Source organism: Parasteatoda tepidariorum, chromosome 3 (assembly GCF_043381705.1).
Source record: "Parasteatoda tepidariorum isolate YZ-2023 chromosome 3, CAS_Ptep_4.0, whole genome shotgun sequence".
NCBI lineage: Eukaryota > Metazoa > Arthropoda > Arachnida > Araneae > Theridiidae > Parasteatoda > Parasteatoda tepidariorum.
In genome coordinates, this window is record NC_092206.1 from 32410713 (window position 1) to 32429477 (window position 18765).

At 28.7% G+C, this 18765-nt stretch overlaps 1 protein-coding gene across 2 annotated transcripts in view; it reads right to left on the bottom strand.

Annotated features, from left to right (window-relative positions):
- LOC107447254 (lachesin) overlaps positions 1 to 9208 on the bottom strand; it is a 108633-nt gene extending 99425 nt beyond the window's left edge. For both annotated transcript variants that reach the window (XM_071178475.1, XM_071178474.1), the window contains exons 1-2: positions 8934 to 9208; positions 758 to 861 (exon numbers count right to left, since the gene is read on the bottom strand). In XM_071178475.1, coding sequence (XP_071034576.1) covers positions 758 to 861; positions 8934 to 9012 — 183 coding nt within the window. In that variant the 5' untranslated portion in view covers positions 9013 to 9208. The remainder of the gene's footprint in view (positions 1 to 757; positions 862 to 8933) is intronic.
- Positions 9209 to 18765: the final 9557 nt, after the last annotated feature.

Here is an 18765-nt window from a genome sequence, read left to right on the forward strand (position 1 = left end):
TATTACCGGCTTATTTGATTATCATTCATAAAATCTGATTAGAAATAAAAAATCATCAGTTTCGGGAATAACAAGCAATGACACATATTTTTTTTTATCTGGATTACCATACAAGTTACAATAAAAAATACATATTGATTGAATGATAAATACATATGACTACTTAACGTTCAAATGCTTGGTATTTTCTGAGAGGGGAATGTTTAAAGAAGTGTGATCGTGAAAAGCAGTTTAATCATTTCATATTTTATTCGTTGATATTTGGAATTTTATGTAGCGCTAAATTTCCAATTTTAAAGATACCGCAGTTTAAAATGTGTCTGTGTTTCGTAAGAAATTATTCATTTGAACAAATTGGACATTTGAATAAACTACATAAAAACTGTTTCTTAATAAAAACTTTTAGTATAAGGCATGCGTACATAAGCATTTAGAAAAAGAAACAATGAAAAAGAGTTTTCCTCCCGATTTTAGATTTTCTACACGGTTTTTGAAAGAATGGATTTCTTTTTAATATTTAATTTAAAGTACTTCGCTTTTTTATCAAATTATATGCAATTTTTTCACGAAAAGATGGTTTTAAAGTTATGTGATAGTTTTACTTCATGCTGTTAGAGACAATTTTAGATAAGCAACCCAGATCTAAATTAAACAAGTATCTAAAACAACTAAAAATAATTTAAAACTTACGAAAAATTAAATACATTCAAAAGGAATAAAAAAAACAGTATTTAATGAAATGAAATTAACTGCTTACCCTATAGAATCCTAAATTTTCTACAACGCAGGTTAGATAAGCAGTGGAACCTTCTGTTACTGTTACATTCGTTGGTTCCCCGACGAATTCTGGCTCCATGTCAGCTGCAAATTTAAAATTATAACATTTCAATGCACATCTGTTTTAGGAACATCACTCTAGCTTTAATTTCTGCATCACAAAAATCGAGCTTTAAATTCTTAAACTTTAATACTTAGAAAAAAACAACTATATGAATCGTTTTACACAAAAACGATTTCAGTCCTGCTAATGACTTCTTAAAAAATTTAATTAAAACTTATTCATGAATGCTTTTCATGACAGTGAACAATAAAGAATCTTAATTAAACAATGTTTATGGCTTAGGCACTACAGTATGCATAATTTTTTCGCATTTTCCTTCGACTGTAAGAGATGTAGGAAATAGTTTTCTTTTTAACTCTCTCAAAAGGTAATTAGAAAGGCTGAAGCGGTTTCTATATACGTTGATTCAAATAGAACTAGATGTTTCCTCGCTATCAAAACTAAAATGAATTTTTTATTATTATTGAAATATTATTATAAATTATCCGTTATTGTAAAAAAGTAATTTCAGGGACACTCTTGTACATCTTATATAACATGATTTTGAGTTGCACATATATGACAAAACTTTCTTTCTCACACATTTAATTTGAAATATCTATAGCTAAAAATACATGTCAAATTAAAATCTTTAGTATAAAGACGTGTTTTAAGACAGATATTAAAAAAGAGGAATTTTATATTAGGAACATACATTAAAATCATAATTTTTTTTATACAATTGTCTTTAAAATTAAACGAATGTTAAGGACCTACAATTCCACAAATTGTCCATGTTTAAATTTGCAAGTGTTACAAAATTATCTTCCTAGCAAAAGCACATTAAAAGTAAACATTTTAACATGAAATGGAATTAAAGATCCACCTTTCTCAACCAATTAAATAAAACATAGGTGAATGTAAGGGCAATATATTTTGAAACGCAGATAGGTTTTACAATACAAAAAAATTAGCCTCAGTCTAAATCTTAATAAGTAAAATAATGCAATATATAGTTATATTAAATTTTTAAGGAAAAAAAATTTTTTTTTTGCTTTGGATCTTTTTTGTTGTTTAACGAGAAACTTTCCCAGTATACAACTCAGAACATTGGCTATATCACGGATGATTAACGAATTTGAAAGTAAGAAGTAATTTCATATCCTGTAAAGATTTCGAAGATTTTGAATATGTATTAGCAAACCATGGCATGTTTGAAATCGTTCATAATACAATCTAAGTGAAACACGCTTTTCTTTCTAACTCATCCTCATAAGTTACCATAATGCATGATGAGAAAATGAAAATTTTGAAATGAAAAAAAAATTTTTTTTTAAACTTTCACGAACCTATTCGAAAAAAGTTCGCGTGCTTGCACTAGCTTTAGTAAAATAATGTTAAATATGCGTGGTGACAGCTATTAAGAATCATATTGAAAAAATAAATATTTGATGAATTTTCAACAATGGGGAATGATTTAATTAAAATGGCTAGTAAAAAAGGATTGTACAGATTTTATTTCATTCACTTTTCGGTGAAAGTGGGGAAATACAGCGTTTTTTAAAACATGTCAGTCATTGAGAAGGATCCAATATTTCAGCAATAGCATACCATGTGTAGCTTAATAAGACTTGCCAATAAGTCCCTTCGGAGGACAACCTGTCCAAGTTCCTCAACAATTAATTATGAAAAACCATCTCAAAATATGAAAAAAAAGATGCGTGGGGACAGCTATTGAGTTACATAGTGTTGATAAAAGCATTACTCGATAAATTTCAAAGAAATAGCAAGATTCAGTTAAAATAGCTGTAAAAAAGGACTGAAAATGCGCTTTCTTTTGTTTACTTTTCAACGAAAGTGTGGAAATACAGAGTGATACAGCATTTTTTAACGTATATCTTTAAAAACGAACCGATATTTGAGCATTAACCAGTGAACAAGTTTGAACCAGTCCAAGTGCTATAACAATTTAATACGAAAAATACATCAACATTTTAAAAAAATATCCCTTCTCTGAGAAAAAAAATTGGTCAAAGCTAGAATAAAGTATAATTTACCGTATTTCTAGCTCTAAGAGAACACTAAAAATCTCGATAAATTCTACCAAAGGTTAGTAGGTAAAGTATGAGTTAGGTAAAATTAACAATAAAATATGATTTCATAATTTCTGGTAAAATTTAATAAGACTGTAAAAATTCGGTAATTTTATCATGATTCCTTAAATCTTGACATAAAAAAATTTATTCGGTTAAATTCACTTATCACTTTTGCATATTTTACTAACTGAGGTTTAATAAAAGCTATACTTTTAAAAACTAGAATTTCCTGTAAACTAATACCATATGAGTAGAAAAATAACGAAATGAATGTTTAAGTACTATATTTCGGCGTTTTCAACCAGAATTGTGTTTATTTTCTTATTTATTTATTTACCAGAAATATCATTACAATGCAGTACATTAATTTTACCAGAATTTTTTTCACCCACATAGTATCAATAGTGGCACAGGGAAGAACATAGAGAAATATATTCTCTAGAATATATTCTTTATTCTCTAGAATATATTCTAGAAATATATTCTTTAGAGAAACATAGTGAAATATATTCTCTAGTAAGGTTTAGAAAATAGCTTAATACATAAACAAAAAAAATCTTTTAATGTAATTTAATTTTGCTTTGTAAATACATCATTACATCATAATCATCCGAGTCGATGATTTTATAGATTTTCTAAACCATGCGTTTAAAAACAACAGATTGCTATTCTATAAAGTTTAAAAATTTTGACGGATATTCAATACTCAAAACCTTTTCAAAAATCTTTTAACCTTAATGAAATAAAATTAAGTTTTTAAGTTATTTTCAAAATTTTTATTCCTAAATGAAATGTATCCATTAAGTTTCAAGTTTTCCGAATTGTATACATAATTATGGGAAATAAAAGTTGATTTAAATATTCGAGAATGCCCCTTTAAAAATAATAAGGAAATAATTCGAAATAACTGATATATTCATAAAACACTTGGTGAGAATAATTTAACGAAACTGTTTGATTAATCTGTAAGACACTCTCGATAAGAAGCTTTTTGACATTACCTTTTGTCTACTTGGGAACGACAGAAAGATCCGATAACGTGCTCAAGTAGAACCATTGACTTGTTGACTGTGTAATTCAGAATGACTAACTGTTCAACAATATGATGTAGCAAATGTATGACACAATTGTACTAATTATTTAAGCAATAAATACAACAGTTTTCGTAGATTAATTTATTTGTATATAAATCGAACATGAAATAGGTGAATTATACAGGGTGTTTATAAATTCCCGGACCCATTTTGATGTTAAATAACTCATAAAATAATGAAGATATAAACAAACTTATGGCATTTATTGATGGAATAACTCATATATTTTCCTATTCAGGTTTGAATATTTTTACTTTTGTAAATATCGCCTGCGCGTGTGGTTAATTTCAGATAATTTCATTTCCAGTCTAAATATCTGTACTTTTCTCAATATCGTCTGCTTATTAATTGCATTTTTCTCTCTTTTGTTTTTGGCAACTATTGCAATGTTATGTTTACTTTTGATGTGTGTGTTCTATGTGATGATTTATACGAGCAGATATTAAGGAGAATGCATACACCACAAGAGAAAGCACAGATTTTATGGCAGTTCATAGAAACGAAATCGATAGTGCAACCACAGAGAAATTGCAGAAGAATTTACCAAAAAAGATCCATTGACAAGGGTCATGAATCTTTTTCAGTCTATCTAACCATTTATGTTATTAATTTTAATCTATCTTTATTATTTTATGAGTTATTAAACATCAAAATGGATTCGGGAATTTATAAACACCCTGTATTTTGACCTCATGTGTTATTCGGTAAAAAATTTCAATATAAAGAACTATTTTCTTATTGAGTAACGTAGTTTTAAACAAAATAAAACCCTTTTAACTGAATTAAGTTCAGAATTTAAGATCAATTGCAGTCGACGTTTTTTTTTAAATTTTAAACTCAAGATTAATTGTTCATATGGCACCTCGGCAAGAAAATTGACACAAACTAAAAAGCAACAATTTTGAAGTAATGACGATAAAAAATATATCTCCATCAAGAGTGCCACATTACTATAGAGAACAAAATAATTTACCACTGCAAATAATTAGCTGAATTTTTAAGGAAGTTTGTGCTATTTCAGAATAAGTCTTATAGTTTTCTTTAAGTTGATTTTACTCAAATGCTGCACTTAAGGATTGTGACACTGTTCTTGCCGAGGGGTGATATGTTCGATTTATTCAATCTTCGAATTAACAAGATCAAGAAATTTTCTTTGTTTATAAATTTTATAATTTTTCAGCTCAAAATTGGTCGGTAATTCTTTCTTTGAATACTTTTTTAAAATTTTTAATGCAGCATTACATTCTGTCACCTTCTTTAATTTGATATTGAAATAAAGAATGCACCTTGAAATTTCCAATTTTGAAACCTTTTCGAGTAAGTGACTACCTCTGCTCTATTTTTAGTAGTACATAGAAACAAGTTAGATAACAATAGAAATAGGGAGAAAATCTTATCTCAATTGTATTTTAATAAGCCATTATGGAATTTTCAGGAGAAATTGCAAATGCTAAATATGATTTCAGAAAACGCTTCTGAAAGCCAATATTTTCCTACTCGACTAAGTAAACACTGTGACCGCTTCATAAGTTATAAAGGTTGGAAAAAGTCAATATGTTTCAAACCCCAATCTCAAGTCTCTCCAGATTTGATTTGTGAAAACAAAGCAGTTCTGAAATTGCCAGTAGAAATGTGGAAAATAAGGTAAAGGTGAAAAATAAATTTATAAGAACCATGGTATCCAAGAGTTCAAATCTGTTCAAGTTAATTTACTAAGCGCTACTGATGGCAGCTGAGGATCTCATGCCAATTCGGATACATAGGAATGAAACAAGATTCCAAATTATCCAGATAAGCATGCGTTTCAAGGTGGAAAAAATAGCTTTTATTATTCATTTATAGATATAATTTATCATTTATTAGCGAAGATGAATTTAGTGTTTACTAGGTGAAGAAAGTGTTTACAGTAAGAAGTATGTCTATTCACTTTAGTTATGATTTTCATATATTTTTAACTTTTCTTCTAAAGCATGGCTAATTTTTACTTAAAATTCCTTAGTGAACTCTTGAGGGATTCTTCTAAATTCATGTCTTCCGATTTCGAAAAAAAAACGTTTTTTTTTTGTCATTCCTGCCGTGCATTACATAGCTTAATAATAATTATTATTACCTTAGCGAATTAATAATAATATTTACAATTCAAAAATCGTTTAACGGTAAAATATTGTTAAAAGTAAAGTCTTAAATGAACAACTCCATAATTTTCAAAGAAAACGGATTTTAAAATATTTTTTTGCACATTGTGAAGTTAAGCTATTTTTCGTTGTGACTGTAAAATAGAAATCGAGATCAACATACAACTATCTCAACTCAGTTTAAAATTTATGTAGCATGATAGTGTATAACACTGGATAATGTTCTACTCTATTCTTGCTTTCCATGCAGATTTCATTTATGGTTAAGATTTATAAAATAAATAATATATACTATAGTTTGCAAGATAAAAGTGTATTAAGTGCCATATTAATTATGTCGAGTGTTTAAGAAGTTAAAACCCGTTTTGTGTTGCTTAAGTATTTCAAAAGTTACTTTTCCATTTAACGAATTTTTCATATAACGACTTTATTATCGGGATTTAGCGACTTCGTTAAATAGAGGTCCGACTGTATATTTTTCCTCAAAAAATTTTGATTTGATGGGATAATTTGAGGAACTAGATTTGATTAGTTAAGTTCCTTTACAGAAAATATTAATAATTATTTTTTAAATTTAGTTTTTGCAGAGGTTTTATTTCTAGAAACAGATTTCCAATTCATTTAAATTAAATTATATAATTTTAAGTTAGGAAAAAATTGTAGTAAACATATTTTCTAATCTGTATAATAGTTTTTGAAAGCATGGAAGGAATAATGTAAATATGATTAAAAGTAAAGATGTTATAAGGACTGTAATGATATTTGCACTAAACAATTACCAAATTGGTTTTCTTAATCAATAGTTTTTTTTTCCTATTAAAATTTGCTTCACAAGCTCTTTTCTCAGACTTTAATGATTACTATATCATTTCTTGCTAGAAAGGATTTTAAAATGTATAATTTTCTGAACCTAATAAAATATTGTAAGTTTTTCAATAGTAATATTTTAAGTGATATTAAAATTTTCATTTAATTTTTACTAAAAATATCTTATAATAGGCTAAAATAATAGGCATATTAGGGATATATTTTCTACTTTGCTTAAAACTTCTTGTAAAAATAAGTTTAAAATACTTTTTGATGAAAAAGTAAAAAGAATTAAATTTTTTTACAGATATATTTTTAATTTTTAAAATCATGTATTGCTTAGAAAATTTTGTATAATTTTTATATTTAAACAAGGAGAAGAAAATATTGGTTGCAAATTTCAACTAAGACACTTTTAAAAAGTCTCATGTTGTAGAATTAAAAAATACAGTAAATCTCTAATATATATGCCTTAAAAGAATGTGCTTTAAAATATAAAATTTTTAATTTACTGTAAATAAAAATATCAATACTTAATTTTTTCCTATGTATATATTTAATAATCTTTAAAAAATTAACAAGTTAAATCGCTTTTTTTTAATTACCGTAAAAATTTAATTTCTTGCAACCATATTTTAAAGTTCGTTTTACCATGAATAATAAATGAAAAAAAAAACACTAAGTGTGGAAACAAAATCGTATCATTTTGAGGTTTTTGAGGTGCTCTTAATGAGAAAAGTGTCTTAATGGTAAAACAGAAAGTATTTTCTATTAAGAAGGGTTAAATTTAATTGAGTTCCAGCTGTTTTTATTTTTGTCTTAATAATTCTATATCTTAAATTTTATCTTAAATTATAAAGAAATAACTTAAATTAAATAATTTTTGCATTTTTAAAGTTATATTTAATGGTTTTATATAGCTTTGTGATTTATTGCAGAATGGATAGCAGCAATTTACGAAATAAAAAGAACGTTGCAAATGCTTAAATACTTCTTTGTGCCTTAAACTTCTTAATTTATGATGCGTAATAGCCGCACTAATGCTTATTGATTTAATATTTTATTACACGCTCACCAGTACATTATGTTGCTATCAGATCAGTTTGCTTCTTTTTTGCAAAAAATTACGCTGATTTTATTTTAAATTTTTAGCTTAATTTTCTTGATAAGACCAAAGATTACCAATAAGATTAGATAGACGAACTGGTATTTCACAAAAATATAAGAAATGCATTTAAATTATGTATATTTCCAGAGACCTTAAATGTAGAAATATACTTAATTCAGTGATTAATCTTTATAATACAACGTTCGTTAAATCTATTTTTGAATATATGTATTGACATTTTCTGTGAAAAACTATCTTCGTAATTAGAATATTAAGCATCAAATTATATTTGACTTAAACTTATTCCCACAAAGTTGAGGAATCCCCTGGTGTTAAAGTGTTTTTTTTAAAATTATTTTATAATAATTTTAATATTTTAATAATTTTTTTGTTACGTCAATAAATAAATATTACCTCTGCGGTGAGCATCAGCATAAAACACAATGTGCATTATGTATATATTCAAATATATATAGGTATATTTTTTTAATGGAAAAATATCTTTAAATATAATACCAAGCATAAATTTAAATTTGAACTAAATTTATTCCCTGTACAGTTGACGAATCCCATAGATTTAAAGTAATTTTTGTTATTAATATTTTCGTTTCACCAATAGAGGAAAATTACCTTTTTTGATTGAGCATCAATGAAACTGCATAAAATGCAATATGCATTTTGTATATTTTTAAGTATGTATACATGGATATTTTTCAGAGAAAAAATATCTTCGCAAAATAACATTAAGCATCAATTGAAATTTGATCTAATTTCATTCCCAGCGCAGTTGACGAATCAGGTGACGCTGAAGCGATTTTTATAATTATTATTTTTTAATTAATATTATATGTTACACTAATAGACGAATATTACCTCTTGGGTGAGCATCAATGAAACTGCGTAGTATCAGACTAACGCATAGGAAGACATGCCTAAAATTCTTCGATTTCATCCTCTCGAATCTCAATCAACTACACACTGCCTAAACTCCGGGAAAATAACTCACCTCAACTCCTGACTCATACTCAACAATACCTTGTTCTCATTTGTAAATCGGAATTGCTATTTCATCGTTAGGAAGTCCCTACAAAATGAGCCAAGAACTTCCTTCGAAGACACCCTGGGGGTATATATCCATAGAAAGGGGAGTTTTGTGTTTATGAGAGGAGCCCGAATGATGAGAAGAGTTTTATATTGAGGGGGTGCACACAGGTACACACGTGTCTCCCAATAAAAGTTTTGTGCCCATTTCCAAAAGGGCGCCTGCGCGAATACTTAGCATGCTTGATTAAACCGTCTCTGCCGATAAGAACCCCTTTGTCACCAACATGTTCCCAAGATTAATTACATCTCTTCAGGATAATTAGGTAGGAAGGCATCAAAAGAAACGCGCCCGCCGGTGTTATCGCTGCCTGACACCACTACCCCCGGATTGATATTTTAGCTCCGCACGTCAATAAAGGCAGTTTCATTATTACGACAATGCTCAATTAATATTGCCCTTCGCTTCATCAAGAGCATACAGCCCCCCTCCCTCAAAAGAAGCCCCCCTTGTGTCTCCTTCGAGTTTCTTTTCCACTGGATTTTCATTCCCCCTTCTTCTTTTGCTCAAAACCGGCGATGAGACTCGGGTTTAATCAAAAGCGCAGAGAAGGGTCGGGTAAGGAGGGGTTCTGAAGATTTGGGGGAGGGTTTATTGAAATCATTGGGTGTGTTTGTTTGAAAAAGCTTCTTCGTGGCTCGATATCAAAGTCATCAGCGATTGAACGGGAGTCATCTTCGCCAAAGTTCTCCATGATTGGATTTTTGTCTCTTATTGGTGATTGTCTTTTATTCGCCTTTTGTTATTTTTGTCATCATTGGGTATTTCCTTATCCGAGTTTAGAGGTCGTTAAGTCAAATCAAACTGTAGGAGGCAATGGAAAACGAGAAATTTTTGTTTAGAAAGTTGAAAGTAAAAACCGCATAAATGGAAAGGAGATTCAGACTTTTCCCACTGACAAATTTGTTGTTGGATGGAGGGTGGCGTGGGGGGAAGGGACGTTTGAGAGTATTAATTATCGAAGATATTCGAAAAAAGAATAAGAACTTTCCTATTCGATCATCCGTTCACTTTCTCTTCACTCCCTTCCCGGAAAAGATAAACCGGAGCTTCGATAATTGAAAAGTTTTCCGGAAAAGTACAGGGAGAGCACCTGGATATTGGGGGCTTTCCTTTTAACGACGCAGTCTTTGATTAAAAGAGGGGTTTTTGATGCCGTCATAAAGGCTCGACTGAACGTAGAAATTAAACGTCGTTACGTTAGAAGAACAGAAGTTTATAAACGTCGAGCGCCCAAATGATTGAACCATTATCCCCCGCGTCCTTATCGTCTATCTTCCATCTAATTGAGTCGTTTGTGCAATGACAGGAAACTAGTTTTTTAGTTTTTTTTTTCTTCCCCATGTTGCAAATAAATGGAAATGACGGAGTCTTCCTCCATAATTTTTGAATAATAATGTATAAAAGAAGTAGCATTATGTTCTTTGTTATCATTTCAAACATCTGACTTTTATGTTTCATTATTATTCGAGATTTTTCGGTTTTGTTTTTCATATGCAAATGGAAAATAAAGTCTCTTTGATTACAGATTTGTTAACAAAAATATCTTATATTTCACAGCAATTATTTCTTTAAAAATTACTTTTAATGCTTCCATTTGTTTTTACATTTAAAAATGGTTTTTATTTTGCAAATACATTTCAATTAAAGAACATACATCTAATCACAGATATTTTTTAAAAAAAGTAAAAAATATATAAATTTTTGCAGCTAAGCTGTAATCATTTCCAGAGAAAAGGAAATCATTAGTATTCAAATATGTTTTTTATAATTACTACAACATATGTCATTTTATAATCCTGCAAAAATATTTTAATCAAGCATATTCTAATAACATGAATTAAACAAATTCTGCGAGATAAAAAAAGATATCTTGCATGTACAAAACTTTATTGTAACTTTCCTTTAAATATTATTTCAGCATATCATTTTCTTTTAAGTATTATTTAAATATATAATATTGAAAAATACTGAAATATAATAATTTTAAAATTTACTCTAAAGGGTAAATAATTAATGTAAAGAGTAATTAATGTAAATAATACAATTCATAGTAAGAAGACAGATTTTTATTATATTTTTTTAATTGTTTTATTTTTTTTAGTTTGTCTCACGAAATTGGAAAAAAAAACTAATTTTTTTCTCAAAAAAATTTAAAATAAACAAAAACATCAGTTTCAAATATCTTTATTTTACACTAATAAATGTTTCTACGGTTGTGTCATTTCGAAGGAAATACTAAATCAGATTTCTTAAGATTTTTTTTGTTCTTCTTATTATGGCGACATGGTTAAGTAGTTGAAAATTTCCTTCTTTATTTGCTTTGTTTATTAGAATAAACTTTTTGAGTTAATCAAACGTTGGTTGGAGCTAGAAGGGAACTACATAAATTTCAATTTCGAAATTCAAATTTTTTAATTTATTTGAAAGCAGAATGCTTGAAAATAGGCTCCACAAGAGTAGCAAAACTGAAAAACAGTGTGTTTATTAAATAGCCATGCATTTCGTGCAAAAAGTAAGTGAAAGATGTAATCTCAGCAAGATCTGTGAGGGATTACCTAACCCTTTTTATTTAAAGGATATTTGTGTTAATTTTTTAATATATTTATCACAGTTGCTTTAAAATACCAAGCATTCTGAAAACTCTGCAGTTCACAAATTTCATTTTCAGCACGGTTTATTGATAATGTAGTTTGATATTGCACAATTTAAAACGTGGTAGAAAAACTTTAAAAAAGTAGAAGGTTATTTTTCGTTTAAAAAAAATCTGCTATACTTTAGGAACAAAACTTATTTTAGATTTAAAATCCTAACATTCGAGTTGAAAAAAAATCTTGTCTAATGTATTTCATGATCACAAATTTTAAAGCAAATATTTCTTTTCCCTAATTTTCTTTTCCTTTCATAGACCTTCCACAGTTACCAAAGATTGATAGTATTCTGCAATGACCAATTCAATACATATTTCTAAAGATCTGTTCAAAAAAGTGGTTGCAATGGAAGAAGCAAAATATATACAATAATACGCATTCTAGAGCCCTGGTTAAAAATGCAGTAAGAAAAGTGATCACAATGAAAGTCGCCTAATTACATACAATAATACACATTCTAGAACCCTGGTCAAAAATACAGTAATAAATATGATCGCAATGAATGTCGCTAAAGTACATACAATAATACACATTTCTAAATAGAACCCTGGTCAAAAATGCAGTAACAAAAGGGATCACAACGAATGTCGCTAAAGTACTTACAATAATACACATTTCTAAATAGAACCCTGGTCAAAAATGCAGTAAAGAAAGTGATCACAATGAATGTCGCTAAAGTACATACAATAATACACATTTCTAAATAGAATCCTGGTCAAAAATGCAGTAAAAAAAGTGATCACAACGAATGTCGCTAAAGTACATACAACACATTTCTAAATAGAACCCTGGTCAAAAATGCAGTAAAAAAAGTGATCACAATAAGAGTCGCAAAATATATGTCACTGTGAATGACCAAAATTGGTGCTTGTGGTCTTTCACCGGCGAATGTTGACAATCAAAGAGTCGCCTCGTTAAATATTCGAAATATACACTAGATCTAGTTAAGTGCCACTGGCCGGTATACATTTGCCCGTTGTGGTCTACATGAACGTTTTCTAAGGTCAATTGCCACTGCCCAGTATGCATTTAACCGGTATTCCGAACACTGATGTTTCTCCTAATCTGTCCTCCTTAGATATCCTCAGAATCTATAATACAATCCTTAATAATAAAACTTTTTTTCCATATATATATATATATATATATATACACACATTNTATATATATATATATATATATATATATATATATATATATATATATATATAGGTAGATAGATAGATAAATAGCTAGATTAATTAAATTTAAGCAGATAGTTTATTAGTGTGGATCAATACTTATCTTTATATTATAACAGTGGTATATGCTGCTATATATTGTTATTGATAAATCAATATATGATAACATTTTTGCGTCATATACTGAGAAAATTTCAAAATTATTAAGAAAAATTAAGAAAGTTATTTCAGATTGAATCAAAACTTGAAAAATGATTAGATATATAAATATTTAGCATTATGACTCATATGACTTATTATAAGTAAAAGTAAGAACGGATATTGCGTAAATAAAATTTATTTCTGATGACGTACTGCTAGTCACAACGACAAGGATATTGCTATAAAATACAAAAAGAAAATAGTAATTAAATTCACGGATGCATACGAATCTATCCATAATATTTATCTTGCTTCTTTGCTTCCTGAGCAGAGAAAAAAAAAACCCTCCTTATATTTTTCAAATCCAGAAAGCTAATCATAATGTATAGAATGGGTGAACGAAACCGAATAAGGTGATCAGTTTTCCATTCGAATGGCAGTTTCAATCAAAGCCTTATCAAGAGTAAAAAAAAAAATACTAAAAAGTAAGGATCAAAAAGAATTTTTCTAACTGCAACCTTGAATGCCACGAGCCAATTTCGGAATTGAAAAGGTACGGTAAAAAAAGTCCCAGACACGTTAGATGGGTTAGAAAATAATGAAAGAAAATAAAAATTATCCCTAAGGAATATCACCTTAGAATGGAGAAATGCATTCGAGTCTAGAAATAAAAGCAAAAAAGAAAAAAAAATCTGAAGTAACCTAAGGTTAAGAAATATTAATGGTCGAGTAACTTCATGCGAGTTGTTTTATTTCGTTTACTAGTACGTGATATAGTATTTTGATCAGTTGAAGTTATCCCAATAATACTGATTCTTGAGCTATAAAAAAGTTATTTCCGTCCCTTCATGTGCTTCTTTTTTGGATACATCTCAATCATTGTAAAAAATTGAAGTTTTTAATAATTGCGTTACGTTTGCAAGAAAAAAAAACATTCGGTTTGTTGTATTCCTTATGATAAGGGAAAGGAAATAAATATCGTTTACATAAAGATAACAGAGCGTATTGGTAAGTGAAATAAATATATGTCTTCCATAAATCAATTTTAGTGGTGATTTTGAGTTTTTACTCAGTAAATGATATTTATATGACATAAAATTTTATCTCCATTTAGTTTTAAATTAATTCTTCAAATGCCCTTTATTACATGTTTACAGATTTGTGAGCAGCTTGATACTTGGGAAGTTATTCCCATCCTGTATATATACTTTGTGAAGTACTTTAAGAATTGTACTGATTTTTTGCATACTTTTTCTGTATATCTTTGCAAGTAGACAAATCATTTTATAAATAAAAGTTATTAACAATAGAGCATTTTTATAAATTAAAATTTTTTACACGCACCTCAACTAATTGCTAACTCTACATGTAATACAGTCATTAATCGCTCTCACATTAAGTATTTGCTACTTCAAAGAACTGATAGAAATTAAGAAATATATCAAAATGCTTATGAAACTGAACAGCGCTGAAAATTTTCCTGGAAGTAATTAATCATTACCATAAAACAATGCTTATGTTTGAGTACAATATTGGATATAAATGTATATTTAATGACATTTCACACTTTTTAGATATTAAAAAAAATTGAGAAATATTTTCCGTTATATACTATGATGTAAGGCAATATAACTTGGGGACGCAAGTTGTTAATAGAAATATATGTTTATCAAAAATACGCCATCGAGTATAATGCTTCTAAAATCCTATTTGAAGAAAATCAACTTAGTATTTTATTCTTTAAAGAAATATACGACATCGATTTATAGAATTATTTATCCTTAATCTCAAAAATATTTTAAAAAATTAAATGAAACTAGGAGGCTCCGCCCCCTGCTCGCTAACGCTCGCCATCAACCGAGAATTGCTACGCAACCCTATGTGGTTCACGCCGTGAACCATGGCTCGCTGCGCTCGCTCGCCAATGAACACAATGTTCTAGCACAAAGACATAGTATTTTATCATCAAAGACATAGTATTGTACTTAGAAGAATTCTACCAATGTTCTTAATTGGCTTTTAAAAAAGTATATTAGCTATTTAGATTGTACATGGTGAAAAAATCAAAACATTAGCTAATCTGAATTGAACAACCTGATAAAAATTATCAAATATTGCTTCACTAATATTCTGCATTTTAAAGCGTGAAAATTCAATGCATAAATAAACGCGAAATATAAAAAAATTCAATGCATTCAATACAAACACTTAAACGTTTTTTAGACGTTTAGGTAGCTCCCAGTAGAAAAATATCAATTCAACAGCGGCCTTTTAAAGCATTCTCACTTCAATTAATTAATTAATTCCTAATTGAGTTTAAATTAAATATTGTCATGTTTTTAGTGCATGAATCTGAATTGAACAACCTGATAATGCTCACTCTGGTTATTGTTATCTGGTTGCTCACTACGTGCTCTTGCGCGCCGAATCCAATCAATTAAAAATGAAAACTGTTGCCAGCGCGAGAAAAGAAATATCATCGGTTTTATTGATACATACATACATACGTACGTATTAGCGTTTTATATAATAAGATAGATTGCTCAGTCATCATTATTGATTAGCTATCAAAATAGTTGCGGAAGTTGCGTTCTTAGTAATATACTTAACGGACAATCATTAAAATTATGATAATCAAAACAAAAAGGAAACATTAAATTTACATTTTTAATGTGGGTAGTATATCAAGGAATGATTGACAAATACATGAGATCTAAGTAGTAGTAACATAGTGCACGCATGCGTCAGTATTGCTTTCGGATCATAATTAAAGATAAATCCCAGCCAGCCAATCACTAATATTCCGTTAGTGCAGCACTACGGCGATGTTAGCCTTAAATAAAAATAATAATTGAACTAGTTTTGAATAAATAACAATTTTACTATGTTATATTGGTCTCTTTAATATACTATGTAGCATAATATCACTTACTTTTGTAGCAGTATTATAGTTCACTTACAAATTTTTATATTTAAAACACACTTTTGGGATTCCCTAATTTGCCATACTTGAATAAAAATGTGACATTGCTTTAAAGACTTTCGAATATTATTTCGAAATGCCATAGCTTCAAAAATTAAGTTAAAAAAAGTTCAATTTATTTCGAGCATTCAATGTAGATTCCTACTATTAAGATTAACCCACACGTGAATGAAAAAAACAAAACAGATTTAAAAAGGAAACGAAACTATGCCAACAGAAAGGGAGAAATGTAATAAAGATTAGAAACAAAAGCAAGAAAAACTGCTTCAGCAAAAGGAAGAGACAATAACCGAATTTGGCAAGAAAGAACACCTAAATATCCAGGTGGAATATAGGGTCGGAGAAGAACTAATGAGGATTAATCTTCACTATGTGATGTCTCTTTATCATTTACTGAATCGAATAATAATGTTTAATTTGGGGTAAGTGGTGTATTAATTTGGATTAAAAGTTTTAAACTTTAAACTGCCTGTCTACTTCTAAGAACACGGGTTCAGTATTTGTTACTTATTGGCCAGAAAATTGTTTTATTGCACTAAAAGCTTTTGTCTTTTAATTTGGAAAAAGGTTACGAAAAAATGTAAGAATGAGCTAAAGAAAAATAGCTTACGTATATGGAATCTTATTAAAACGCGTTTAGTGTCTTAAAAGTTGAATTATGAAACCTTTCCAACAAAAGTAATTCTTACTATTAAATTTCATGAGGAAAATATGTGATAGTCTTATCTAAAAATTACCCAGCAATAATTGGCTATTTTAAGGAATGTTGCATGGTAGTGTTCAATCTTGTGACAGTTTTAGGTTTCAATTACAAACTTTTTAGCTTGAAAGTACCCGGATTCTTGTGTAGCTCAGCGATCCGAAAAAGTTGAATCAAACGTGAAGATCAAAAGAAGGCAATAACAGCAGATGCTTCGAATATGAAGATTCCGCTCAATGTTTTATTCCCTGGCGACGCATTTGACAAAAATATAAAAGAGATTCTTATGGGAAAATGACGCAACATGGTGTTCTTCATCCCCTCCCAACATCCGATGAATCAATGCCTTTCAAATGCTGATAAAATTGGTTGGGTTTCCATCTTTTTTTCTTTTTTCTTTTTTTGAAGTGGTCCCTTAAGCGCCATTTCTTTAGATACGGGAAACTTTTTTTTTCTTCATAAAAGCATAAGTTCTGTTGTTTGTTTCCTTTTCTTCATTCTATACACGTTTCTTCTTTTCATCTACTCTATCTGCGTCCGCATTTTTCAATTCTCTTTGCCTTCCAATTTTTATTTTTCAAACTGTTTTAACTTTTTCAGAAGACTTCGAGGTTGCGTTTATAACAAGCCGGGGCTCCAATTTTTTAAAAGTATTCTTTATTTCAAGCAAAAAAGGAATATTTTATTTAAATACTTTCTCTGGAATTTGATTTAATTTTTACTTGAAAGAATTTAAATGCATCACGCACGAAGAGTTTTTCATTGTACTCAATTTCGTATTCCATTATGGTGCAGAAAGAGAAGAAGAAAAAAATGTTTCGTTTATTTTTCCTTCAATGTTCGGTTTTTTTTTTTTACTTTTGCATACGTCAAAAACAATTTTTTGTAACTTTTCAATCTACGCACCTTAATGTCATTTTTTCGTAATTTTTATTCGCATAGATACACGTTAATTTTATAACGTAGAATAATACTTTTTTTTTCAAATACGTGAATAGTATCATAAAATATCAATTTAAAAATTTACATGCACTTTCAATAATCAAATAATTCATTTTAAGAATATTATCAGATTTAAGTTATATTGAACTATCGCAGATATTTATTTTTAAGTATACAATTTTATTTTGGAATGCAGTCAATTCAGAGATTAATAATTTTCTATGATTTAGAGTATACTTAACACCATATAAAAAATATCTTAAAAAAATAAAATAATTCTTACTACAGTTTAAGTGATTACATTAATAATATGCATTTCATTCAGTGGTTTATATTTCACCTTGAAGTTGCCTAAATAAAACAATGTCAAATAGTGCTACCTTTTTTCATATTTAAACCACTGGGTAACATATTCATTTAAATTTAAAATTAAATTATTAGCTACAACGATTGATTAAACCTAAAATAGAACGATTGACCACTTTAAAGTGTAAAAAATACTTGCTTTCAATCATACTAAAGTTTACATGAAATTTAACCAAATATGACAAAAAATATTATTATTAACTTACTCAATTGCCAAATATTATATTTCTAATTAGCTACTTACTTATAAGTAGCACTTTGGGTAACATTCTAAATGACAATGTAGACAACAACTTTAACCTGCGTTCTCGGTGCTTTTCCAAATGCTGTCGAGAGTATCGAATGAATTCAAGAGTCTTGTTGAATGCTATTCCTGGAATACTGATGGGCTTTCTCAGCCGAGGAGGACAGGATTAGTTGTCCTAAATAACTAAAGCATAATTGGTTGCATACCTATACAGACTCATCGTATTTCAATGCCCCTTTGTCTACAGGTGTAGGAGATTTTGGAGTCGCTTATGTTCAAATGCCTTTACTAGGAACCAAAGTACATTTGATGGAGAAGTGCAGGCATTCAAAATTGCATTGGAACACTTATTGACCTTACTCCATAACTTTTAAGTTTCTGTTATCACATTC